Genomic DNA, 26,686 nt, shown 5'->3' with positions numbered 1-26,686 from the left:
ATTGGAACCGTGAACCAAGGAGTGATCTATCGGCGTGAGTATTGGTAGATATTACTGATACATGTGTTCATACACACAAACTGAAGAAGACTATCAGAAACTTGGTGGGGAGGCACGCAAACTCCATTCCTCATGAAGACTATTGGAAGCTTGACGGGGAGGCACACAAACTCCATTCTTTTCATCGTTTCCCAGAAACCCGATATCGAGTGTAGCAATTGATACGCAAACTCTTTTCCGCTTCGCATGAAACAGAAACCCGATATCGGGTGTATCTCTGACTTGTCCCTGCAGTCACGAAGGACTACAGTGTGACTACCAGTGGTGTAGCGGATGTGGAAGTACCTCCTGAAAGAGTCGTGTCCCAAACTCATCACGTAGACAGATGTTCCGTGGAACTGATTCAGGAAGCATACGATTAAGGAGGACCGCTTTCTATTATGCTTCACGGTGAATCCATGAAGACCCTTCGGTAACCAACAGCAAGTGATTGGCATCAACAGTTACAACGTGATTATCAAGTGCACTATTATATATACTTCTTGAATAATGAATGCTTTGTTTTGTTAATAAATGATATACCAGCAAGTGGGAAGGGAAACTGAGATTGTGCGAATGAAAACTATTACTGTTTAAACGTTATTCATTGGTCTGCCAATAACTCACTGGCTATGTTGAAAAAACATGTTGTTGTATGACCTGGACATATATCTAATGTTGCCTTTGTTTGCCATCTGATTCGAGTAGTGTTATTTGAGGGCACTCATGCAGATTACAATCTTCTCTACCTGGCCATGTTCTATTTCAGTGGAGGTTCTTCAGATCAACAGTTACTCTTCAACAGTGTTCGCAACTATTTCATCCTTCAGTGGTGTTCTTCATGCTCTTCTTTTTGTTCCTATCTTTTGGAACACTCTTGTTTGGAGGCTTCTTATTCCTTCACTTGAGCTTTCATCTCTTCTTGGAGAGGAGTTTTGTTCCCACGGGGTTTTCTCCTTTTTCTCCACTTTAAGTTTACAAAGATTTTATTGTACTTGAGTACCTCATCAGGCCTAGTTGTCGGGACCCATTGTTACTTTCCTGCATTTTTTACATGTTTTTTTAGTCCTTAGTTGTTTTTTAGCTACTCCCTAAGTTCATCTTAAGGGGGGGTGTTAAAGTAATCTTTTATTAACTATTAATTATTTATTTAATTATTAGTCTATTATACTCCATGCTTAAGCTAAACTTAGGAATCTTATAATTCTTTAGAGTTTCGAGTATCCTCTTATAAGGATTCTCTCTTTATATTTTCATAACAACTGTAATTATTGAATTGCATTCTTCTTGCACAATCAATATGACTCCTCTTTTCTAGATCTCTGAATTCTGGCCTCCATAGCTTTTTTGCTTCTCTCCTTCTGTGACAGGTTTGCATGCAAGTGATCTTTGGGAGCTGTAGAGTTGATTTTTCCTCAACTCCAATAGACCCCAAGCATATTTATAAGCAATCAAATCAGTAAATCATTGTTTATTGCAGGTTGTAGCATTACTGTTTTTGTGGTATGCTTAAATATGTGTGTGTTATGTATGTTTGATATATGGGCTATAATATATGTGTAATTATGTATTTAATGAATAATCCTTAATAAATTGATATAAACAATTATGTGGAATGACTAGATTTCCAATTTGTCTGCCAATTTGCTGCAACCAACCATGAGGTTGGAAGGAGTAAAAGGAGGGAGAAACTGTTATGAGGTAATCTTCTAAGCACGCCACCTCTTGGTGGTGACAAATAGTCCCATGAGGCCAACGGGGTCCAAGGAGTGCCCCACCCTTGACCTTCCTTAGAAGGGAAGCACTTTGAACACCCTATTGTGACTTCCCCACCAACCTCAACAATGGTTGATTACTGGAATGGATTCAAAGGAATCTCAATCATAGACGATGAATAAAGTGGCACAAATAGGAAGAGCGGATACAAGTGTCCTCACTAGGTACACCACCTCATGAAGGATGGATGGCAGAAGGCCACATGATGCCAAGAGGGATGGTATATCCACTCTTGGGCCTAGGGTAGAGAGTAGCTTCAGGAACCCTACCATGTTCCCTTATCCAGACCATTATGGTTGAATCTAAATACTAAATTATAGATATTATACGATTAAGATGATTATGAATATATGTTCTCTAACCCTAGTAGTAATAACTGATATTATGTATCATATTTTTCAATGATTGCAGGATCTCAACCAGGATCTATCTTGTTCAGCAATTTAAGTTGGTAAATGATATCCCTAACTCCATTTCATTTCTTGTTTTACTTGGAATTGTGGTTTTAGGGTAAAAACTAGGGCATTTATATAAGGGGAAATTACAAGGACACATTGGAGCAGCTACAGCAAGGGGATCATGTAAGGGCTGTAAAAGTGGCATAGTGATTATGAATGAGAACAACTCCTCCAAGTTAGAGTGAACTTTTTAATCAGTCCTAGTATGCATATGCTGGGTTCAAAATTGTCAAGCATCAGTAAACACCCCAGAAAGTAAAGAGGATGTCAGAAAGCTCCACGCAATACTTAACACAGAAGCCACCTCAGAATTTTGCCCGTACTTTTTCTGCTCATCAAGAACCCATCTTTTCAAGATGACTCCAAGTAATCAAAAAGACCTATATTCTAATCCCAAAATGACTCATAGGACAAGCCAACCATTTTTGTGTTTCTCACATGATGCTCAAAGGAGGCTTTTCAATGCAAAACCTATGCCACAATTCATAAGTTTGATGAATTCCCCTCTATCTTGGAATTGTAAAATGAAGAAATTTTTGTACTTAACCAAGCTCCATTGTCACTATAAAAACTTTTAGTTTCCTTCCACATCAAAATTCTCAAAATAGATGGTGCCCATGCACTCAAACATCAGGGAGACCTATACCTCAGTTGGAACATATTCATTAGGGAGTTCACCATTCATTAGACAAAAATAAGTATACATCATTCTTCAATCAACAAGCACATCTCAACCAGAAAGACTTATTAGCTGCATACATTCAGAGTTTACAAAGATCAATCTTGGAGTATATTACATCAATGAGGCTCACATATTAGAGTTATTATTTGCATCTTCTAAAAGAAGCATCAAGAATGATGTTGATCTCCATGATCCTACGTGGGGATGCTTACCCAACCCTTTTGTAGGTGTACCCATACCAAGGGCATAGTTATTCCTTGGAAACATCCCCACACCATCCCCTAACCCTCAATTTTACTTCATATACTGTTCATTTTGTGTTGTTCTGCCAAAAACAAATTAATACACTTACAATCTGCAGATTTTTGGATTGATAAAGGAGGGTTTCAATTGACAAACATCATTGCATTAATGATTTTATTGACAAAACAGCAGGGTGACTGGGTTTTGCACATTTCCTACATAATTGGCGGGGTTTCTAAACTGAAGCAACTTTTTTCAATCATCAAACTCAGATTTTTACTGAATGCCTAGGGTTTGGAGGTGACTTTCAGTTATCTTCACCACCAGCAGACCTTTGTTCACACTCTTCCAGGCTGCTAGGGTTTTAAAATTTTAATTGTGACAAACCTATCATTTGGTGATCATTTTTGGACTGTAGCTAGGGCTTTTGTCACTATCTCCGTGTGTTCTCACTCATATACAAATAAGATATCGGTGGTACACAACAGCCATCATATTTGGTCAATTTCAAGAAGTATTTTTACTATAAATTTTGATGGCCCTATTTGATGATAAAATTTGGTTGATGCATCAGGACAATGCACATTTTTAGGGGAGAAGTATGTCACGGCCCTAATATTTTGATTTAATAATTAAATTGATTTTACATTTATTTAATCTTTCTAAATCTAAATGAGACTTATTATTATGTTATTACGTGCAATTGAAAATTCAAATTAGTAGAATCTTTTTCAGGTCCACTCTCCCTATGCCAACATAACTCCACTTTAACCCGACGTCTTCCAAAATTTAAGGGAGGAGAAGAAATATAGAGTTCAAGGAGGAAAAGAAAACTGATGTTTAACTAAAAACGCTGCCACAATTCACTCCAAGGAGGAGTAGTCAAAAACTTGCAGGGGACAGTTCTTCTTTTACAGAAAGAGGAAGGACGATTCAGGTGTTGGAGAAAACATCAATGATCATCACCAACGGAATGACAAGTTCAAGTAATCTTGAGGGGATGCAATAAGGCTATCGGTACATATTTAGAAGGACGTTGGATAGCATGGACAGACGAAGAAAGGCGTGGAATTTAGCATTCATCCTATAACTACCTTTACTGGTAAGTTTATACAGTCCTTTCTACGATGTTATTTCGCGAGTATTTTGTAGTTGACATTCCTTGAGACCGATTAGCTTCATGTCACTTATCTAATTGGATCCCTTGTCTTTCTCCTTTCATTCAAGTAAAAGTTTCTAAAGCATTTTCAACAAATCCATTTGTACATTGCAAGCTATAAGATTTCATTTCTTGAGGTATTTTGCCAAATGGGTCATGTGCCATGTCTAGGATACAAACCTTCTACACATACATCATTTTTAGTTTTGCACGCAAATTTATGTGGTCTGTTAATAAATTTTGGATATGCATTTAAATCTGTGTTATCTCTGAGCAGTAAAGAAACCATTTATAATCATTCCTTGTTTTCACTCTAGCATGCACATCCTATTCGAGGCAAGACCATGCTCCCACTGCATGCACCGGAAAATGTTGTAGTGGGTCACATCATTAATTCTATTCATATACAATGTATCCTTGTTTCATTCTTACTTTTCCTTAATCTACTTCTGGTAATTGACCTCCTCTATTTTTATCTTGCATCAAAACCATGTATCAAATCACGTCTTTAATGTATGCATGAATGTCTTCATACAAGATCTCTTGCCCTCATTCTTCTTGACCTGGTTGAATTCATGAATATTTGATTTGATATGTATGGTTTCTACATAATATTAGATGTCCTACATCTGGCTAGGACTTTTGCACAACAGCTTCTATCTTCTTCGCAGTCACTTTATCACTTTAAGCAGGCAAGTCAATCCATTCTCTTAGTGTAGTTTTTATGGTGGTATTTCCAGCAATTTGTATCCCTTAACCATGTGTCTACAACAACAAAATTTTGTCAAATCCCTTCTTTATTTTTGTTGATTTCACTATTCCTAAAGCTACCTTATAGACGCAGGCAGGGGCGATGAAAACCGAAATTAGTGGCATATAAAAATTACTCAAACTATTTGCTTTTGTTCAGAAGTTTCCATGTCATACATTCTGAGTACTCATCAGACCACATTTCCCTGAGGCGATCTAACGAACAATTGGATACACTGTTGGTGCCTTCACATTTTGCATGCATGTTTGTCCAAGCTATCGCAATTACATCATTGAATAAAAAACATTATACTCTGTATATCTATCATTTCTTGAGGATTAAAATTTTATTCTTACCAAATCCATTTTGTGCATACCCTGCAATCATTGCATTACGTTGGACTTTGTTGTACATTAACGCATTTTGTCAAACAGTTCGAGTATTACTATATAATGCATGCTTAGCTTCTTATGACTATTGAATTTATGATTTATTATTGAATCAGATAGAGTTCCAACTGTAGAATACCTTCATCTCTATGATTGGTTTATTATTGAATCAGATAGAGTTTGAACTATACCTTCATCTTTATGATTGGTAGATGCATGCCAAAGTTCGTTGAGGAATATGCTAATTGAATCCATACAATGCTTAAATTCATTGGAGGATAGGTGGTTTAAAAATCAAATCTTAAATTTATATATATGCATTTGATACAATTATTATTTTTGTTTTGTTATACACCTGCGGCGTTTTTGTATGAAAAAGAATTGTACTTTCATATAGTTGTTGTTGTATATGCATTGGTAGATGCTTGACTGTTTATCGCGACACGTGTCAGTATAGTGAATAATTATTGTTACCTCTAAGACTTCAAACTGGAGAGTCCTTCCTTAGAACCGAATTTGTGTGCATCCTCTATCCATAATCTTATTGTCCATCAACTGTTCCCTTCTTGACTGTTGTCGTTCACATACTTTTGTGCTTAATCAATGTTTCATTTGCAAATCTGTGAGATCCACTTTTACACACGTTTCCAGTTGCTAATCTAACATATAGGCAATGATAGCTATAGGCCTCAACATTGTGAGCAAGGCTGACTCGGCTCGGACTCGGCAATGACTCGGCAAAATAGAAAACCCTTGAAATTTAGAGATTTTTAATGATTTAAAACTTGTTTCATACACCCATTATTGAATTAAGCTTAAAGACACTATAACATCATCAAATAGAAGCTAATTTGATCACATGCATTCATCACATGCGTAGAAATGTAAATTGTAGCTGAAGGAATTAGAAAACATAGATATATAGAGTTATGAATGTTGTCCAATGTATATAAAATCCATGACTTCAAATGTTCCCAAACATATATGTAATTGTAAAGTGTAAACAAAAACAAGTCTATGGCTCAGCCTCGTCTATCTGCCTCCTAGAAAGGCGTCTAAGGTAGGTCCTCGATGACTGAGTAGCCATAGTCTCTGCCTGTGATGTGCCAGTCTGAGTAGCCATAGGTGTTGTGCCTGATCGTGCTCTATCCTCCTCCTCTGCCATAGCCACAGCCTCAGCCTCTCTGTCTGCCTAGGTGGTCAACCCACTCAAGGTCCTCATCAGTGAAGACTGGACCGGTGGACTCAATGAGCCAATCGGGCTTGGGTGCCTCGTTTTCCGCACCTCAAATTTTGTGTCAGCAAATTTGCCTTGGAATTTAAAAACAATTCACAATTTCTGCTATTTCTGTGGACATTGGGATTTTTGTTGTTTTTTGGACACCATTTATGTTGTTTTAAGTGTGCAAAAAATTTTAATTTTTGGGTTTCTTCCAAACCTCGAAATTCGTGCCATGGAATTCGTGCCAAAATTCTCCTATAGGGTTTCAGTTTTTTCAACAACTGCTTCTATTCTGATTTTTTTTTAAATCAGATTCTTCTGTCTCTTGCTTTCACTTAGTTGACCTCGATCAACCTCGATTTCCATGATGGCATCATTAACCAGCATCATGTTGGAACACAGTCAGAAGTTCAACGGCTGCAACTATAACACCTAGAAACTGCGTATGCTTACCATCTTTGAGTATCGTTGCCTTGATCAGCTCTCATCCTCCAACAGCAGGTGATGATCAAGACAAACATGATGTGAAGAATCGAGAGGTTGTCATGCTTATCAAACTCTCCGTCACAGATGATCAAATCCCACAGGTGGCTTCAAGTAAAACAGCAAAAGAGATCTGGGATCTTTTGAAGGATCTTCATGAAATGTCCGACAAGAGCTGAGCTTTCTTTCTGAAGAATATGTTGTTTTCTATCATGATGGATGAGAAGTCATCTATCCAGGCACATCTTACGAAGATCAAGGACATCCGTGATCAGTTAGAAGCTATAGGCCAAACCATGGTGGAAGAGGATATGGTAGTGATCACACTGAAAAGCCTTCCCAGATCCTACGAGCATTTCATTGATACGCTCAATATCTCCTCTACTAGTGTTGATTTGAAGTTTCCTAATCTTTGCAACAAGTTGCTACAACAGGATCGATGGAAGCAACGGTTTGGAAGCAACGCTAGTTCATCCACTGAAGGGTAAAGCTCCGTCCTTCCAGCAGAAAGGACAAGGTCAAGGTCAACCTCAGCAGTCTTCCAAAAAGAAAAGATTACAGTGTTCCTACTGTCATTTATATGGCCATTTGGTGAAAGATTGTCGGAAATTGATAGCATCCCAGCAATCCAAACAGGGAGGGTCCAAGCAGAAAACCAATTCTGCCACGCATCCTGATCAGAAGGAATCTGCCTTCTATGCATTCATGGCCCAAACCTCCTCTGATGATCTTCAATCATCAGCCTGATACATTGACTCTGGAGCCTCTCGCCATTTCACACATCGTCGGGATTGGTTTATAGAGTACATGCCTTTCACTGATTCAGTGATCTTTGGTGGAGGCAAAGAGTATACTGTCATCGGCAAGGGCAACGTTCAGATTTCATCTGGTGGGAGGGATTTAATATTCCTCAATGTATACTTTGTACCTAGTATGAAGCTCAATCTACTGTCAGTCAGTCAGATTATGCAGCATTCACCACAGCTAGATGTCGTCTTTGGGTTGCACAAGTGCAACATTGTTGACAGGGAGACTCGCACTACAGTTGCAGTTGGTATTGAGGATCATGGTCTATATAGACTTGTTGATTCTACTGGTTCTCAGGAGCTTGCCATGGCAGCTAGGAGTACTTTCATCAGCACTCTTTGGCATCAACGATATGGGCATCTCAATCTCCACTATCTCTCTCAGTTGGTTCGAGAGGATCTAGTCGTAGGATTACCTAAGATTCAAACTCAGAATCATGGAGTTAACGGAGCATGTCAAGCTGGAAAGCAGCATAGGACTCCATTTTCAGATGGAGACGCTTGGCGAGCATCCAAGGTCTTGCAGCTCGTTCATGCAGACATCTGTGGTCCCATGAACACTCCATCAGTTACTGTATGCAAGTATTTTCTATTATTTGTTGATGATTTCAGCAGACGCGTGTAGGTTTATTTTCTTAAGCAGAAATCAGAGGTGTTCACCATGTTTCAAACGTTTAAGGCCTTAGTGGAAAAAGAGTCTAGCTGTCAGATAGTCACTCTTCAGTCCGACAATGGAGGGGAATTTTGTTCTACAGAGTTCACCAACTTTTGTGCATCACATGGCATTAAGCATCATCTTACCACACCTTACACCCCACAGCAGAATGGTGTTGTTGAGCACAGGAACCGTACAGTCACTGAGATGGCTCAGTCTATGTTGGAGCATAGAAATGTTCCAAAACACTTTTGAGCGGAAGCGGTCTTCATTGCAGTCTACCTTCTGAACCGGTCTCCCACAAAGGCTGTTAAGAAGATGACTCCAAAGGAAGCTTGGTCTAGCAGGAAGCCCAAAATCAGTCATTTGAAATTTTTTGGCTCTACAGCTTATGTTTGGATTCCACATGCCACGCGCATCAAACTGGATCCAAAGAGTCAAAAATTGATGTTCATCGGCTACAGTGACAACCACAAGGCATATCAGTTGGTTGATATAGACACTAATCACCTCAAATTCAGTCGAGATGTAGTATTTGATGAAGAAAGAGGCCCTTTTCAGTCTTCCTCTCCTGATTTGAGCACTGAGGATCACCCTCCAAAGGCTGTAAGTATGGGTGTTCGTCTTCCCTTAGCTCCACCTAATGGGAGGGATTTAGTTGACTCTGAAGTTGTGGGGTCTCCCAGGCATGACATTGCACCCCCTAACTTTCCTCAGGATCTTCTCGATCCACATCCAGAGGAGCTTGCTCCAAATATTCCAGGTAATCTTCATCCTGCAACCGATGTTGGTACTTCTACTCTCCAACCTAAGTGGTGGGCCAAGACCATTGGTGATCTTCATGATGATGAGCTCATTGAGGGTAGATCCATTAGAGATAAGAGCCAGCAACACACAGTTAATTTTGCTCTTATAGCCAACATTCACAGTATTTATGAGCCTCAAACATATACAGAGGCTAAAGGTGTACCTGAATGGGAAAAGGCTATGGCAGCGGAGCAACATAGTCTTTTGAAAAATAACACTTGGGTATTGTCCGATCTTCCTCCAGGAAAGAAGCCCATTAGCTGCAAATGGGTGTTTAAAGTCAAGTATAAAGCTGATGGAAGTATTGATAAGTACAAGGCTCGGTTGGTGGCAAAAGGGTTTTCACAGAAGGAGGGCATCGACTATGAGGAGACATTTGCTCCCACAGCCAAGATGAGTACCATTAGGCTGGTCCTTGCTCTCTCAGCTCAATTTGGATGGAAAGTCCATCAAATGGACATCAAGAGTGCCTTTCTCAATGGTGATTTGCAGGAAGAAGTCTACATGACGCAGCCTCCAGGTTTCAAGGTTGTCGGTAAGGAACACCAAGTGTGTAGACTAGTCAAAGCACTCTATGGCCTCAAACAGGCTCCTCGTGCATGGTACATCAAAATTGATAAGTACTTGATTGATCAAGGCTTTCAGAGGAGTCCTTCAGATCCCAATTTGTATGTCAAACATACTAGTGATGATATTCTATTTCTAGTAGTCTATGTTGATGATCTCATCATTACTGGCAATGCAGCACATGTGATCATGCAGATCAAACAGAATTTGTGTCAGCATTTTGATATGACAGATTTGGGACTTCTCCATTATTGTCTCGGTGTAGAGGTTTGGCAGACTGATAGCCACATATTCATTTCTCAGTCAAAGTATGCCAAGAGCCTACTAGATAAGTTTTGAATGCAAGATTGTAAACTTGCATCTACACCTATGGAGATAGGGCTCAAATTATCAGCCAAATCAGATTCACCTGTAGTGGATGAGTCTTCATTCAGGCAACTAGTGGGCAGCCTCATCTATCTCACCGCCACTAGACCTGACATCAATTACGCTGTGAGCTATATTTCTCGCTTCATGTCAGCCCAAAAAGTTGAACATTGGGTTGCAGTGAAGCGTGTGCTTAGATATGTGAAGGGCACTCCTGATTTTGGCATTCTGTACAGCAGAAGCAAAGATCCTAGGCTGGTTGGTTTCACAAACTCAAATTGGGCAGGTTGTGTTGATGATAGAAAGTCAACTTCTGGGTATGTTTTCAGCTTGGGTACAGGTGCAGTCGCATGGACCAGCAAGAAGCAACAGGCAATAGCTCTTTCCTGGATCGAAGCAGAGTATCGGGGAACTGTTAAGGCAGCATGTGAGGCAATTTGGCTACGTAGGATGCTTGCAAACATGCAAATGTCTCAACCAAGACCTACTCCCTTGTTTTGTAATAATCAAGGGGTTCTAAAATTAGCCAAAAAGCCAGTCTTCCATGAGCGGACAAAGCATGTGGAGCTTCATTGCCATTTCATCTACCAACATGTTGAAGATGGATTAGTGATACTGCAATACATTCCTATAGAAGATCAGACTGCAGATATCCTCACCAAGTCCTTGAGCCCGGCAAAGTTTCTCAAATTTAGAGGGCAGCTTGGTGTGATAGCTAGCATGACCATTAAGGGAGGGTATTAGAATATTTAATTCTATGTTAGTCACCTATTTTTAGTTCCTTGGTTAATGGTCATTTACTTTTTTTATGTATTTAGCTTTTCAGTTAATTAGCTTTTAAGCTTAATTTAGCTTTCACGTTTAATTTAGCTTTCACGCTTAATTTAGTGTTTAGCTCTTTAATCTTTTACTTTAACGTTATGTTCTAATTATAGAACATCGTCTTGTAACCTCTATATATACGTGTGTATATCGTTCAATGTAATCATCCGATTATTGAATCATTATAGTTTTTTGAGGATGGATTTTTGAAATACCCTAGCTAATGAAAATACAAAGGGTTTGTAAAAACCTTAGGCGGCAACAAATGTTGACGAATTTGCAGACTTCGAAGACAATATTATTTGCTGTCGAAAATAAATGAAGGGTCTTTGAAAACCCTAAGGTGTGGAAGTAGAAGAAAACCGCCAAAACAGAAAATTGTCGTTGAAAAGAAAATCTGAATCGGGCCCCTGCAACAAAAAAATCTACGAACAACCCTTTTTGTGTGCAGAGCAGAACGGACGCGAAAAATTGTGCAGCACACAGACGAATTGCGGAAAAATATTCGTGATCTAAGCAAGCAACACGAGCTTCAAAAAACAGATCGCAGGCTTTGATGGAAAATAAAATCTTTGCACAACGCAGCCAAATACAGATCGCGTGGAAGTTGCAGACACCCCCAACGCAAAAAAATGACGCGACGACGTGAAAAATAATCCCACAGGCCAACAGAACAGTTGTGGCCCCAAAAAAAAATCGCACGGGCTTTTTTATGAGCTGGAAAACGAGCGCTAATAATTGCAGACGGGAAGCATGAACAGACTACGAACAGAGAACGGACGTGGGTGGGAAAATATTTCCCAAAGACAAACCCACGATTTTACGAATGCAGCCCCAAACAAAAATTCTTGAAAAATTTTAGAATTATAAGTTTTTTTTGAAAAATTTAGATACCTACTCTGATACCATATTACAAAGTAATTGGTAAAAATTCAATGAATTAAAGAATGATCGAAAGATCATTAAATAGAGTTACAAGAGATCGATGTTTCTATTAAGAAACAACCGATAACAAACACTAAATTAGAAACTCCTAATATTTACAATAACATACAAAATTGACCATTAAATAACTAATAAAAGATATTATTCTAATATTAATATTTAAACTTCTACGGTTTGAACTTCAATTTTCCTGGGAATTGTTGAACTCATAGTTACCAGGAGACACGTCTCCTACCCCTAGACACCCGTACCAGTACCGGTACCGGAGACACATCTCCAGTACCAGAGACTTCTTCGGAAACTTCTTGACACATAAGGTGCTTTTGGTTGCCGTCTCAGAAGTCTCCCAACCAAAAATGGACGTCTCCTCCTAGAAAACTTAGGGCAAAATGCAGTAAAAAGGCAAAATATATAAATCAAACAAATAAGATAAGCTTCCAGCAAAGCAAAGTCCTAGGGAAATGACTAATAAGGAAATTGTTTTGTAGGAAGACAAAAATCCATGCAAAGTTATAGTGATCGGATCTATTGACAGTGTAGACTTTTTGAGAAGACTGATTTCTTATCATTGTAATAATCTAAAGAGAAATTGCCTTTACTATATAGCCAACAATATTGAGTGTGCTCAACAGCTATATTACCTTACTTTCATTAAACAATTTAGACTGGCTATGATATCAGCAATATAAGCAATTTTAATTTCAATTTTTGTTCAATTTTAAAGTTAATGTTAAACTTTACCAATGTTCTTGTCTTCAAAGTTATTTGTCATATGCTTTGGAAATTATTAAATTATATTTTAAAAAAATTGGCGTCTCCAAGTACCCCCCCCCCCCCCCCCCCCCCGTCTCCTGGTAACCTTGGTTACACTTAATTCCCCAACATTCTGACAGATAAATGTCATAGTCAACTGGGATGAGCACAAACAATAGTTACCAATGGGTACATGTAGCAAAGATCCAAATCCAAATCTCCAAAAAAATATAATTAATTAATTTGAAGCATCCCATATTGGGTTGGATGGATCTTAACAGACAAGGGCAGGTGCAAGCCCTGGGTGAATTTGACAGAATAGATGCCATTAGGTTGTGGCATCTAGGCCAAAGGTGTATCCCTGAAATGATTGGCGAGGGAGCAATTTTTCAATCAAAATTAACAGAATTTTCACAAATTTACAGTTGATTACTTTGTCTATCAGTCTGGAATATAGAAAAATTTAGGCACCCAATATTTCAATCACTAATCATCATAAAATCTTCAAAGAGTTGACTTAATACACCCAACAAATCTGAAATTAAAATATTCAACAGAAAAATGTTTCTTTCAATTAAAATTACACTCTTGTAAATATCTTGGTTGTAATCTCTTCTTTCACCCCCATCGGGTTTAAAAATTAAAACATAATAAGGCTATGGTTTGATATCATAGAAAAACAACTATTGCAAAGGAGTTTAGCATTATATAAATATTTTCTAAAATAACATGAGCTTGAAAGATCTATATTATATTTTACAAAAGAAAAACTTATTTCAAAGGGGTTTAATCAAATTAATTAAAACATTTAAGCTGGAAAACAAAAAGACTTAAATCACATACCTTCTTTTGTTCCCTGCGATCCATCCCAGCTCGGAACCCTCGACCAAACAGCAACTGTGCTTCATGAGGATTTTGGTATCTATTCATTTAAAACATCAAACTCTTTCTTTAGGTGTTCAAAAAGATACAGCCATAACAAACTACACTTATATAAAATACAGAAATAGGTTTAATCAATGATGAGTATACTAAGAAAATAACATGAAAGTTTAATAAGAGAGCTTATTTAATTTAAGATCAGAGCCAAATTATTTACAAAAAATTCATATCCCTTGAAGTGTCCTCAGTATTTTCCCAGTCAAATGAAAATCGAAACTTCTCGCTTGGCTTGATGACGCGTTTCTTAGGCTTCTTTGTTCCCAGATACTGCAGAAATAAATAGGGACTTTATCAAGATAAGCTGATATGGATTTCATGATTTTCTATGGAAGGAGATATTGACAAAAAAATGCAATAGAGATAATCAACAACCTGTTCTTTAATAGCTTCTAGTTCCTTCTCTTTCTCTCTTTCACTTTGCTTCTCAAGGCGTCCTTTCTCTCTAATTTTCGCTTCCTCTTCCCTTTCCCTGTCACGATCCCTGCGCTCCTTCTCCAACTCTCGATCACGTTCTCTTTCATGTTCGCGATCTTTCTCGTGATGGCGATGTCTATCTGATACCCCAAAACAAAATATATGGTGAACTTCTTAAGTTAAATATTAATACATTTGAACCAGAAAATGTTCCCTCTACTTCTGGAGAATCAACAAATAATACAACAAAGTACTTTAGTCTAGACTGCCCCCGCAGATCAATCATTTATGTTGAAAAAGAATACCATGGGTAAAACCTTTTCAAAATAAGACATGTCTTAGTGTGGGCCCTAGTAAGTGCTTTCAACAAAACTTATTCAAAGACAACACACGAGGAAACCACCAGATGAAGAAAAATTATTTCAGGCTCCAAAGATACATTACACAACCTATACACCCACCTCACTACAGGTTATTCATTGACATGATAAATTTGTGGATATTTAGAAAACTAGATAAGTCATCAAGTTAACAAAACCTTCAATATGGGAAAGTAACGAGTATTATAAAAACTGGAGAACTCATATTAACCATATCGTGCTATCTGAAATGTTGAAACAGTTATCTGAATCTCCAGAAGCAAAAGTGGAACATTAATATAAGCATCATACTTGAAAACAAAAGGTGCCATGAATAGTTCAGATGGTTTAAAACATATACAAGTGTCTATATAGCCTTCAAACCATTTTCAATAGAAAGGGACACAATTCCAATCCAAGAAATCAGACAGGGATGAGGGAACCCCACCTGCGATTTTCCTCATAAACAAGAAGTTCAATGAAACGTCTCCTGACAATCCGGCCCACTAAATTGGTGATAAACTGGAAGAGTCAAAAACATTTGTTATCACAGCCTTGGGCATTCCTACCATTAGCCATCTGGTCATTGTCTGGCCCGAACAGTGGAATATGTCACTTCACTTTTAAAGGAAAAAGCAAGTGCAGTGTGAAACAGAAGCCACCAAAGGAACACAATATTCAGGCGGAAGAAGCTACAGGGCCTCCACAAGCTAGACCCAATGAGCCTTCAGTCACTTCCAGGACTTTATTCCAATTCATCTTCCTCATCCAAAAGATACAGATCAATATGGTCTACTATACCACTTTCTATATATTTTGGAGCTCATGGCTGATGTCACACTGGATATTGCCAACACAATGAAAGCTGTAGAGTTAACTGTCGGGAGCTTTTGTGCTTGTCTCATGTTGAATGAGGCAGTTCATTTCCAGAAGATAGTGTAGGAATGTTGTTTAGAGTTTGTTTGTGTTTATCTGAATCATAGTTGGCCAAGGTAGGATGTGCTGGGAACAGAGTTCTGTGACCTGGACTTGTCGAGTCCCGGGCGAGTCATGGCGAGTCACAGGACTCGGTGACTCGGCTCGGACCCAGCGAGTCCCGATGCCAGGACTCAGCCAGTGGCAACCACCTAAAAAGAAAAGAAAAAACACATTAAAAAATGTTTTAAGTTGCTTTTTTTTTCATTTATATTTGATTCTAAGTTGTAAAAGGCATCTCATTTCATTCTATTGAAAAAATAGGAGGAGAAGAGTGAGTTGTGAGGAAAAAAAACAAAGCATAGTAGGGCAACCAGCAAGGAGTAAAATTTCTTCAACAAATCACATTGGGGCAGTGTAATACTTACATTTGGTGCATCAAAAGCTTGTTAGAGAGGATTGGAAAGAGGTTGCATTTCATTTCAACCTTCTTATAAGAGGTAAGATTGATTTTTTTTGGTTTTTTGGGTGTTTTATAAGCAAAAATTACATTTTATTTTTTTTACATTTGTAATATGTATTCATTTCTTTCAAAGAAATCAGCAAACCCTACCATGTAGATTATTTTTTTTTCTCAAAACTTAAAGAAATTAGCAAACCCTACAATGTACATTTTTTTTTCAATGTTTGAAAAAAAAAATGTACATTATAGGGTTTGCTGATTTTTTTATGTTTTGAAATGAAAAAAACAATCTACATGGTAGGTTTGCTGATTTCTTTGAAAAAAAAAATGAATACAAATTCTATTACGTTGATTTTGTATCAAAATCAAAACAATGCTATTATATTTTTTTTTGTATTAATTTATAATTTAACAATGCACAAATATTCATTTTTTTTGTAATTGTTCTTATTCCAGCAACCTTCAACTTTTGAAAACAATGTCTAGTTCCACTCCTCGCAGAACAATCCCGAGTAGAAAAGATCCAGCTTGGAAATATACTAAACCTTTTCCCAGGCAACAAAGAGGAGAGGCAAAATGTAAATTTTGCAAAACAATCTTTCATGGAGGCATAAATAGATTGAAATACCACCTTGTCAGCAAACATGGCCATGATGCAGAGCCTTGCACACTATCACTTCCTGAGGCTATTCGTGAGTGCCAAGTGCTATTAGAGACATTTGAGGCTCGAAAATAAATAAAGAAGAGGCAAAGGGAGGAGTTGGCTCAGGCCAACATTGGTTGTGTTGGATAGGCCTCTTCCATGCCTCCATATCATCCTAGTGCGAGTGCTACTGCTACTGCTACTATTTTTGTTTCCGGTAGTGCCAGTGGTAGTGGGAGTGTCAGTGCAAGCATTGGTCCTAGAATTCGTAAATCTAGGATGGATTCATATTTTGAGCCACACACTATTCCTAGTGCCCAACCTTCACTTGAGAGCATGGGTTGGAACAAAGAGGTACACGACAAGGCTAAAAGTGCAATTGGAAGATTTTAGTTTTATTGCAATATTCCATTCTTCGCAACCAAGTAATTCCTTTTACTTTTTATTTGATTGTTTTAAATTTTTAGTTTGTTTTGTCTAATATTTATAATTATCTTTCTTAATTTATTTGTGATAGGTCTCCTTATTGGTAGAGCACGGTTGATGCCATCGCTATTTGTGGGGTGGGTTTCAAAGCCCCTTCCGATTCCGAGTTAAGTGGCCCATTTTTGACAGAATCGGTGGCAGTTGTACAAGCCATAATAGAGGATCAGCGATAGATATGGAAGAAGGATTGCACTATCATGACCAATGGTTGGACTGATAGGAGAAATCGAACGCTCCTAAATTTTCTTGTTTCTTCTACAAGTGATTGAATAACTTGAATTTTATTTAATGATTCGTATTTTATTTTTGATTTAAGATTTATTGAATGATCATTGATCAATGATTTTGCTTTGTTTTCAAATTTCAGGTGGCACCATGTTCCTGAAGTCCATTGATGCTTCCGCACATTCCAAAAATGCCACTTACCTATGTGACGTTATAGAGGAGGTCATATATGAAGTGGGTGAGGAGAATGTAATACAAGTGGTGACCGATAATGCAACAAATTATGTTGTTGGAGGTAAACTTTTGATGGAGAGGCACCCATCTATATTTTGGTCTCCATGTGTCGCCCATTGCATTTACCTCATGTTGGAGGACATTGGTAAGATTGCATGGATCAGGACATGTGTAGAGAAGGCAAAAAATATTTGCAAATTTGTATAGAATCATGCATGGGTTCTTAACTTAACGAGGCAATACACGAGGCAGAAGGAGTTGGCTCGTCCTGGAATCACTAGATTTGCCACCAACTTCATCACACTGCAATCCTTGATTCAAAGTAAGACAGCTTTGAGATGTATGTTTGTTGGTGAGGAGTGGACTTCCTCATCCTATGCTACGAGTGTTATAGGGGTTGATGCTGCAGATTGCATTGATGAGCCAAGCTTTTGGACCCTTGTGTTGAGATTGCGAAGGTAAAAATTTTAAGCATTCTACATTATGTTTTAACTTTTAACTTTTAATTTTTATTCGTATTTTTCTATTATTTGCTTATTTTCATTCACAATTTCACACTTACATTAACTGATATTAGATATTGTTTCACAATATTTGCAGTTCATTGAGCCCTTGGTAGTTCTCCTACGTGTTGTTGATGGGAAGAAGCCTGCAATGGGCTACATATACGAGAGCATGGACAGGGCCAAGGAGGGCATCAGATCTGCCTATGAAGGGGATGAGAGTAAGTATCATCCCATTTGGGATATCATTGATAGGAGATGGCAAGCCTAGCTTCACAAGCCCCTTCATGCAAGTGCTTATTACCTCAATCCGGCATTCCATTTCTGCCCTAATTTCAAGGCGGATGAGGAGGTTCTTAGTGGGCTCTACTCAATGATAGAGCAAATGTCGCCTGGTCATAGCAGCAATATAATCCAAGAGCTAGAGGCCTTTTCTAATGCCAAAGGGGAGGTCTTCTCTCATCAGCTTTGCAAAGAAAATCAGACAAAAATGCACCCAGGTAAAATGTATATTTTAAGAAATAAGAGCATAATTTTAATTATACCTTATTGAATTTATTATTAATTATTATTTAAGGCTGTTTTTTTTTTCCTTTTTCTCATCTCAAATAGGTGGTGGCAGATGTTTGGTCCTAAAACACCAAATCTTCAACGGATAGCCATTCGTATTTTGAGCCAACCATGCAGTGCTTCCGGTTGTGAGCGCAATTGGAGTATGTTTGAGCACATACACTCCAAGAGGCGCAATAGACAGTCTGTGGAGAGGTTGAATGATCTAGTCTTTGTTCATTACAACCTCCGTCTTAGACAGAAATAGGTTATGGACCATGACACCACCCCGATCATGCTAGAGGACATTGATCCAAAATTTGAGTGGATCGGTAAGGCTACAGATCCTATCTTTAGCGATGAGGACTTAGATTGGATCAACCAAGTAGATAGAGAGGTTGAGGCTATAGCCATGGTAGAGGAGGAGGTTAGAGCAAGAGCAAAGCCAGAGCCAAAGCTAGAGCCAGACATAGCTGATGTTGGTGAGGGTAGAATGGAGTCACGGGCAGAGAGTATGGTTGTTGAAGCATCCAGGACCTACCTTAGATGCCTTCGTAGGAAGGACTCAAGCTCTTCTGAGCCATAGACTTGTAGTTGTTTTACTTTTAATATATGTGTGGAACATTTTATGTCATGGATTTCATATTCCATGAGTTTTGTAATATTTTTATATTTGACACTATCTATATATCTATGGTTGCTATTTCCTTCAGCTACAATTTACGTTTATACTAATGTGATCGATGTATACTTGTGTATGTGATCAAATTAGCTTCTATTTGATGATGTTATTGTGTATTTAAGGTTTGTTTAATAAAAGGTGCATGAAACAAGTTTTAAATCCTTAAAAATCTCTAAATTTCTTGGGTTTTTCACTTTGTCGAATCCTGGCCAATCCAAGTCTAAAGTCCCGAGTTGAGTCACCCTTGCTGAGCCCGCGCCGAGTTCGAGTCTTGTTTCTATGGCTCGGAATGTCTCAACAGTGATTGTCAACCAAGTCTCATCCTTCCAGTGTTCCTTCTATCATCAAAATATTTAAGTGATAGTAACAAGTTTTCAGGTGGCAATATATACTTCAATCCATGCAAGATTATTTATCGAGGATTATTTACAGCTCCAATCGCAGGCAAAGGCACACTTAAAAATCTAGATAGAAGTTTGTTTACCATTTTTAATTCGCCCCTTTAAAGATAACACAAAACAAAATAGTGTGTATGATTGAACCATTCTTCAAATTATAAGTGTAAGGTTTCCAAAATCTAACTAAACATATAACTAACAAAATTACAAATATGCACATTGTATAAGATTTTAATTAATGTTTTGCATTAAGTGTAACTACCTATGTTTTTGTGTTGGATGCAAATACCAAACCATCAACAGTGAGGACCTGCAGCAAGATTTTTAAATTTAAAGAGGGTAAACATATCAAGCATGAATGGAAAAAACATTATACTAGCTAAAGCAAACGCCATTATTAAGTTCTAAACAAAAAATTAAAAGAAAAACACCAATAAATGCCAACAGTTGGTTAAATCAGCAACCAACAACAATTGGAAATGATTAAATGGACAAACATCACACAATTCCAAAGAATAAATTGATAAAGGAATACACAAAGATATTACTTTAATGAACAATGAGCATCAATAAAAAGCTTAACATAGTTACTCAATTCAATAATCCAAAAAAACACAAACACAAGATCAATGACCTCAACATATACTTGAAACATAAGCTAAACATCAACTTACATACATTATGTCATGTTGCCTTTTCTATAGTCTATTTTGTGGTCCAAAATACCCATGTCCTCATACCAGCATTCCTCGTAATCCAAATTTGTGAACAAGTTCTTCCCCTTCATCCCCCATGCATCTAATTAAGATCCTCAAAATTTCTGAGTATGGAGGCATCGCCAATTTTCTAAGTTAGTATAAGCCATTGCAATTGCAAAGTTTCCCTTCTTGGCATGACTTTCCTCCCAAGTCTACTTTCTTCCATACTTACACTGGAGGTTTGGACTTCCCCATTCAAACACACCTCAGGTTCATCCCTTGCCTTCATTCCTGAAATGGTAATTGTTTAATAGATTAATGAAAACGAAGTTACATATAGGCAATTACAAGCCAATGTTTCTCAAAGAAACAATAGTAAACAGAAGTAGAAAATAGAAACAAACTAATCAACTAATATTCACTAAATGAACATTAAATAGTAATTAAATACTCTAATACCCTCCCTTAATGGTCATCCTATCAACTACAGCAAGTTGCCCCCTAAATTTTACAAACTTGTTCGGGCTTAGAGACTTGCTGAGGATGTCTGTAGTCTAATCCTTAGTTGGAACATATTGTAACTGAATAGATCCATCTTCTACAAGTTGTCAAATTAAGTGACAATGAAGCTCAACATGTTTGGCGCGCTTGTGGAAAACTGGATTCTTGGCAAATTTCAGCACCCCTTGATTTTCACAGAACAAGGGAGAAGGACCTACTTGAGAGATTTGCATGCCAAAAAGCATCCTTCGAAGCCAAACTGCCTCACATGTTGCTTTGACAATTCCCCAATATTCAGCTTCAGTCAAGGAAAGAGATACCACCTGTTGTTTCTTACGAGTCCACGTGACTACACCTATGCCCAGACTGAAGACATACCCAAAAGCTGTCATCAATAGAACATGCCCAGGAGTTTGTAAAACCAATCAGCCAAGGATCTTTGCTTATGTTGTACAGAATACCAAAGTTAGGTGTACCCTTCACATATCTCGGTACACACTTCACTGCAACCCAATATTCTCCCTTAGGGGTTGTCAGGAAGTGAGATATGTAGCTCACAGCAAAACTGAGATAAGGTCTAGTGGTTGTTAGGTAGATGAGACTACCAACTAGTTGCCTGAAAGTTGATTCATTCACCACAGGTGAATCCAATTTGGTTGATAGTTTCAACCCTTTCTCCATAGGTGTAGATGAAGGTTTGCAATCATCCATCATGAACTTATCCAGCAAAATCCTAGCATACTTCGATTGAGACATAGAGTTACTGCCACTATTTTGTCAAACCTCTACACCGAGACAATAATGCAGAAGTCCCAAATCTGTCATATCAAAAGACTAGCACAAATTATGTTTGATCTACGCAATCAAATGTGTCGCACAACCGGTAACGATCAAGTCATTGACATAGATGACAAGAAAAAGAATCTCACTACCAATATTCTTGACATACAAGTTGGAATCCAAACATACAAGTTGGAATCCAAAGGATTCCTCTAAAAGCCTTGTCCAACCAAATACTAATTAATTTTTATGTGCCATGCCCAAGGAGCCTATTTGAGGCCATAGAGCGCTTTCACCAGTTTGTGTACCTAGTGTTCTTTACCGGCTACCTTGAAACCTTGAGGTTGCATCATGTAGACCTCTTCCTCCAAATCACCATTGAGGAGGGCACTCTTGACATTCATTTGATGAACCTTCCAACCAAACTGTGCTACAATAGCTAGAACAAGCCGAATGGTGCTCATCTTGCTTGTTGGAGCAAACGTCTCTTCATAGTTGATGCCCTCTTCCTGTGAGAACCCTTTAGCAACCAACTAAGCCTTGTACTTATCCAGAGTTCCATCAGCTTTACAGTTGACTTTATAGACCCATTTGCAGCCAATGGGTTTCTTCCCAGGTGCAAGATCAAATAGAACCCATGTGTTATTCTTGAGAAGACTATGTATGATGTTCAGCTTTAATAGACCTCTCCCATTCGGGGTTTCCTTGAGCTTTGGAATAAGTCTAAGGCTCATAAATACTCTGAAGATTTGCCATGAGAACAAAATTCATTGTGTTGTTTTCACTCTTGCCTCTAAAAGATCTACCCTCAACAAGTTCATCATCACAAATAGCACCACTGATCTTTTCTCACCATTTAGGCCAGTGAGTAGAAGCACGTGTATCTAACTCAAGACGCTTAGCATAAGCACGAGTGTTTGGAATAAACTCATCTAGATGTTGATCCAAGTTTCCCTGAGGAAAATCTGGTGGGACAAGATCTTGCTGAGGAGAATCAACAATCTCTGTGTCAGATTCAACAGAATCCTTCCCTTCAGTTCGAGCTAAGGAAAGTCGAACACCCAAATCCTTAGTCTTCAGGGGCTGATCTTGAAATTGAAAACAAAAGAAGAGAGCTAAAAAAGGCCCTCCTTCACCAAACATATCATCTCGACTAAATATGAGACAATCAGTGTCTACATCAATCAGCCAATAAGCCTTATGGTTGTCACCGTAACCCATGGACATCAATTTTTGGCTCTTGAAATCCAGTTTTGATCTCTTGGCATCTATAGTCATCTTCTTGACTACCTGTATGCGAGATCGGTTCAAAAGATACATGGCAATATAAACTGCTTCAGCCCAAAATTTCTTAGGAACATTCCTATGTTCCAGCATTGACCGGGCTATTTTGATGATTGTTGAATTTCTTCGCTCAACAACATCATTCTGCTAAGGAGTGTACGGTGTGGTAAGCTAGTGCTTGATACCATGTTTTGCACAGAAGTTGGATAAATCGGCAGAACAAATTCCCACCCCCCCTCATTATCTGACATAAGAGTTTTGATGGGACATCCTGAGTCTTTTTCAACTAAAGCCTTAAACCTCTAGAATTCAATAAACACCCACATTTTTCTACTAAGTCATCAACAAATAACAAAAAATACCTAGTGCCAATGACTGATGCAGTGTTCATCGGTCCTGTTGTGACCATTTCACACATCGCCCCATCACAAATGGGGACCCCCTATTTTAGTTTTAGGTTTTAGATAGTGTTGACGTGTCTAAAATCACATTGTTGCGACTCCATCTGGCCAACGCAGAATAGAATGGTCTCGCCAAGTATCCTATCCTCTCTTGAGATAAGGAAATACCTAATGATGTTTCAGTGGATCAATGGGGATGACCTCAAAGTTTCGATTGTCAGGTCTTGAGTGCAGGATTACTCAGTGATTGATGTGATTTGCTGGGAGCACAAGGTGTCTTACGATTTTGCAACTAGCTGGTCTGATGCGATTCTCGAACTGCGAAATAAAATTAAAAGTGAAGGGATAGGAGATCTAAAACTAACAAGACTGGTATGCGGGTAGACGGATTCAACATAACCAATCCCTGCTTGGCCAGAATAGCTCACAACCTTGCAGGAACAGTGCAATCTTCAAAGGGACTAGGAAGATTTTCAGACTGCAAATGCACGGCTAAGCACCCAATTCTGGCGTAGCTCAGACAGCCGCCTGCAATTGAACTAAACACAATTCAAAGGCTCAGGTTAACCATACAAAAGGATACACAATTAGTATATCCTTAATGATATGAGCCTGAATCTATCAAATACCTGCACACCCAAAACAGAAAGATCTATCTAAAATGCTAAAAGAAACCATGCAAACACGATGAAAACAAGACAATAAACACCAAATCAATGTCTATATATTGATTTCAGCTGCCTATTACAACAATTTATGCAGCATCTCTATGCTACTGCTAAGATCTAACCTATTCTAACTCTCTAACAATCTAACCTTCTAACTGTCTAACCCTTTACAAAAGAAAGGCCTCTGCCTTTTATAAAATTTACAATATGAATCAGAGGCTAGGGTGGACTGCATCCAAGGGTCCTGACCTGCCTTCCAAAAGCTAGCAGCCTTAACCCATGCCAACTCAATTCTCAGTTATCCAACCAACCATAATTCCAACTACCTACAACTGTTTGACTTTAATTTGGGTCTATCCAGTAGTTGGACATAACTGTCCATAACTGACTTGTTTCCCTTTTCTTTCAAAATATCCGAGTGGGGCCCACAGGCAGTTTTACAATAAAACAGTTTCAGTTTTCAGAAACTGAACTTCTGGAATTAAATCCAGTTGTGTATTTCTCGAGAATGCATAGAATTGCCGCATTCAGAGTGTTCTTCGGTCTTTGGTCCCAGTGGTGGACTTCAGCTTTGTGGTCTGGTAGCACAGCGACACGCTTCCCAATGCTCAGTTTCTCTCGCACTCTTGCAGCACGTTCCTGCATCTTCTTCTTCAGCTTTCAACGCCTGGCCTTGATTGCGATCCTTCTTTGATTTGGGTTTCAAGCTTTTCTCCTTGTTCTCTGCGACGACGTCCTGCGAACAATCAATCTCACTTTAATAAATCAATTTGAAAAATTAAAATTAATTTAACAAACATTAAATTCTAAATGACGTCTGGCTCGAGAAGCTCTTTGTGAGATGTATCTTTTGAATGCTTCTCGTGAAATTCGAACCTTGAAGAAGAATGCAAAACTTACATTTCGATTTACAATTTTAAATGAAACCCAATAAAAATGAACGATTCTGGTTTATATGAAGATTTTGTGCGAATTAGTTTCATTCTCTCTTAAAAAGCTTCGGATTCATTTGCTTAAAAAATGTCAAACTTGCCTCCTAAACACCAAAAAGTCATAGCACCATAACTTGGATATGTATGAAGTATACGTGATCATGATTCATGTCTACTTTGGCATTCTCGGCCTATCATAGGAAAAATGCGATTTTAACTCATATTGAAGGCCCTTTGCAAGAAATTCGGGTAAGGGGATTAAAATGCGAATTTTGACCTCCTTGGTGTTTTCGGCCAAATGAGGTGTTTTGTGCGATTTATGGCCTGGTCGCCCTTCCTCTCTCTTTCGGCTTTAAAAGCGACTTTGTGAACTTGCACGATTTTGGTCCATTTTCAATTTCTGCTAAGAAGCCGCTTTTGGAAGCTTTAAGTCACTTTCGGCCTAAAAGGCCCTTTTGCAAGATTAAAACACCTTGTCATTTTCGGGACTTATAGCCATTTTGCAAAGTTAATGGATTAAGCATTTTACATTCATTTCCCTTTTCAGGCTAAAAGGCCCTTTTGAAAAGTTCGTAAAAATGACACCCTACTTCATTTTTCGGGCTAAGAAGCCACTTTGCAAAGTTTTTAAAAAACGCCTTACCAATTTTCAGGCTAAAGAGGGCCTTTTGTAAAGTTTGAAGTTTAATGCTTTTCATGTATTTTTTTCCCCCTCCACGATTTCAGGCTTAGGAAGCCTTTTGAAAAGTTTTTATGTTTTACCTCATCACGCGATACTTCACATTTTCCGGCTAAAAGCCCCTTTTGCAAACTTTATAAAAAAAAACGCCTTTCCTTATTTCGCGATTTTCGGCTGAGGGAGGCACTCTGCAAACTTCATAAAAAAAATGACGCCTTTCCTTCATCCCTTGTGTTTTCGGTATGAAAGGTTATTTTGAAAGTTACGCCATTTTCGGGCTGGAAGGGCACTCGGCGGACTTGTGCGATTTAGACTCTTCTAAGTTTTCGGCCATTTTCCATGAAATCGCGCGATTTTATATCTTGCTATTTTCAGGATTTTGAGCCATTTTGAAAGTCGGCATGAAAGGTATTTTGAGAGTTTTAATGGTTTTCGGCTTTTATAGGGCGAATGTAAACTTAGCATTTTGACGCTCGAAACCGTTTTGTAAGCTATCCTTGTATTTCGACTTAGACGTTCTCAAGTCTGATCCTTCACTCACTGATTTCGAGGTTTACCAATTCATTTGTGAGACTTTGACTCTTGAATGGAATTTTCGGGCAAATGGAGCTATTTGGGCAAAATAGACATTTGGAGTTGATGCTTGCAAAATGGCCATAGAGGCCGAAATTGGCCTTAGCGGCACTCGACTTGGACTATCTTCCACGTGAAGAACCCAGAGATGGGGTTCCCTGTCAATGACGGGGATGGGTGCATGATACGCACAATAGATAGTTGTGGTAGTAGTCTAATCCTTTAGATTTGATAAGGTTGAGTTAACTTAGTCCTCAACAAATTTGAAGTGAACAATTCATGATGATCATTACATTTGATCATCATCATTGGCTTGCAAAATTAGAGATGAAATGCTAAGTTTGATTATGGCAGATTGTTGAAAGAGAGAAAATGCTTGGAAGAAGGATAGGCTAAGGTCTAAGACTCTAATCAATCATGAAGCGGCTTAGGAT

General features: G+C 38.3%; 1 protein-coding gene across 6 annotated transcripts in view; it reads right to left on the bottom strand.

The window, feature by feature from the left end:
• Window positions 1-26,686, bottom strand: part of LOC131034934 (DEAD-box ATP-dependent RNA helicase 21) — a 223,990-nt gene that overhangs the window by 151,723 nt on the left and 45,581 nt on the right. For all 6 annotated transcript variants that reach the window (XR_009372623.1, XM_059221467.1, XM_059221468.1 and 3 more), the window contains 3 exons: window positions 14,238-14,419; window positions 14,023-14,132; window positions 13,767-13,845 (listed from right to left, as the gene is read on the bottom strand). Coding sequence is in view for 5 of the 6 variants with exons in the window: in XM_059221467.1 (XP_059077450.1) it covers window positions 13,767-13,845; window positions 14,023-14,132; window positions 14,238-14,419 (371 nt within the window). In the remaining variant the exon portion in view is untranslated. The remainder of the gene's footprint in view (window positions 1-13,766; window positions 13,846-14,022; window positions 14,133-14,237; window positions 14,420-26,686) is intronic.

This window comes from Cryptomeria japonica, chromosome 5 (assembly GCF_030272615.1).
Source record: "Cryptomeria japonica chromosome 5, Sugi_1.0, whole genome shotgun sequence".
Taxonomy (NCBI): Eukaryota; Viridiplantae; Streptophyta; class Pinopsida; order Cupressales; family Cupressaceae; genus Cryptomeria; species Cryptomeria japonica.
Note: the sequence above shows the minus strand (reverse complement) of the source record. Positions and strands in the feature narration are given on the sequence as shown.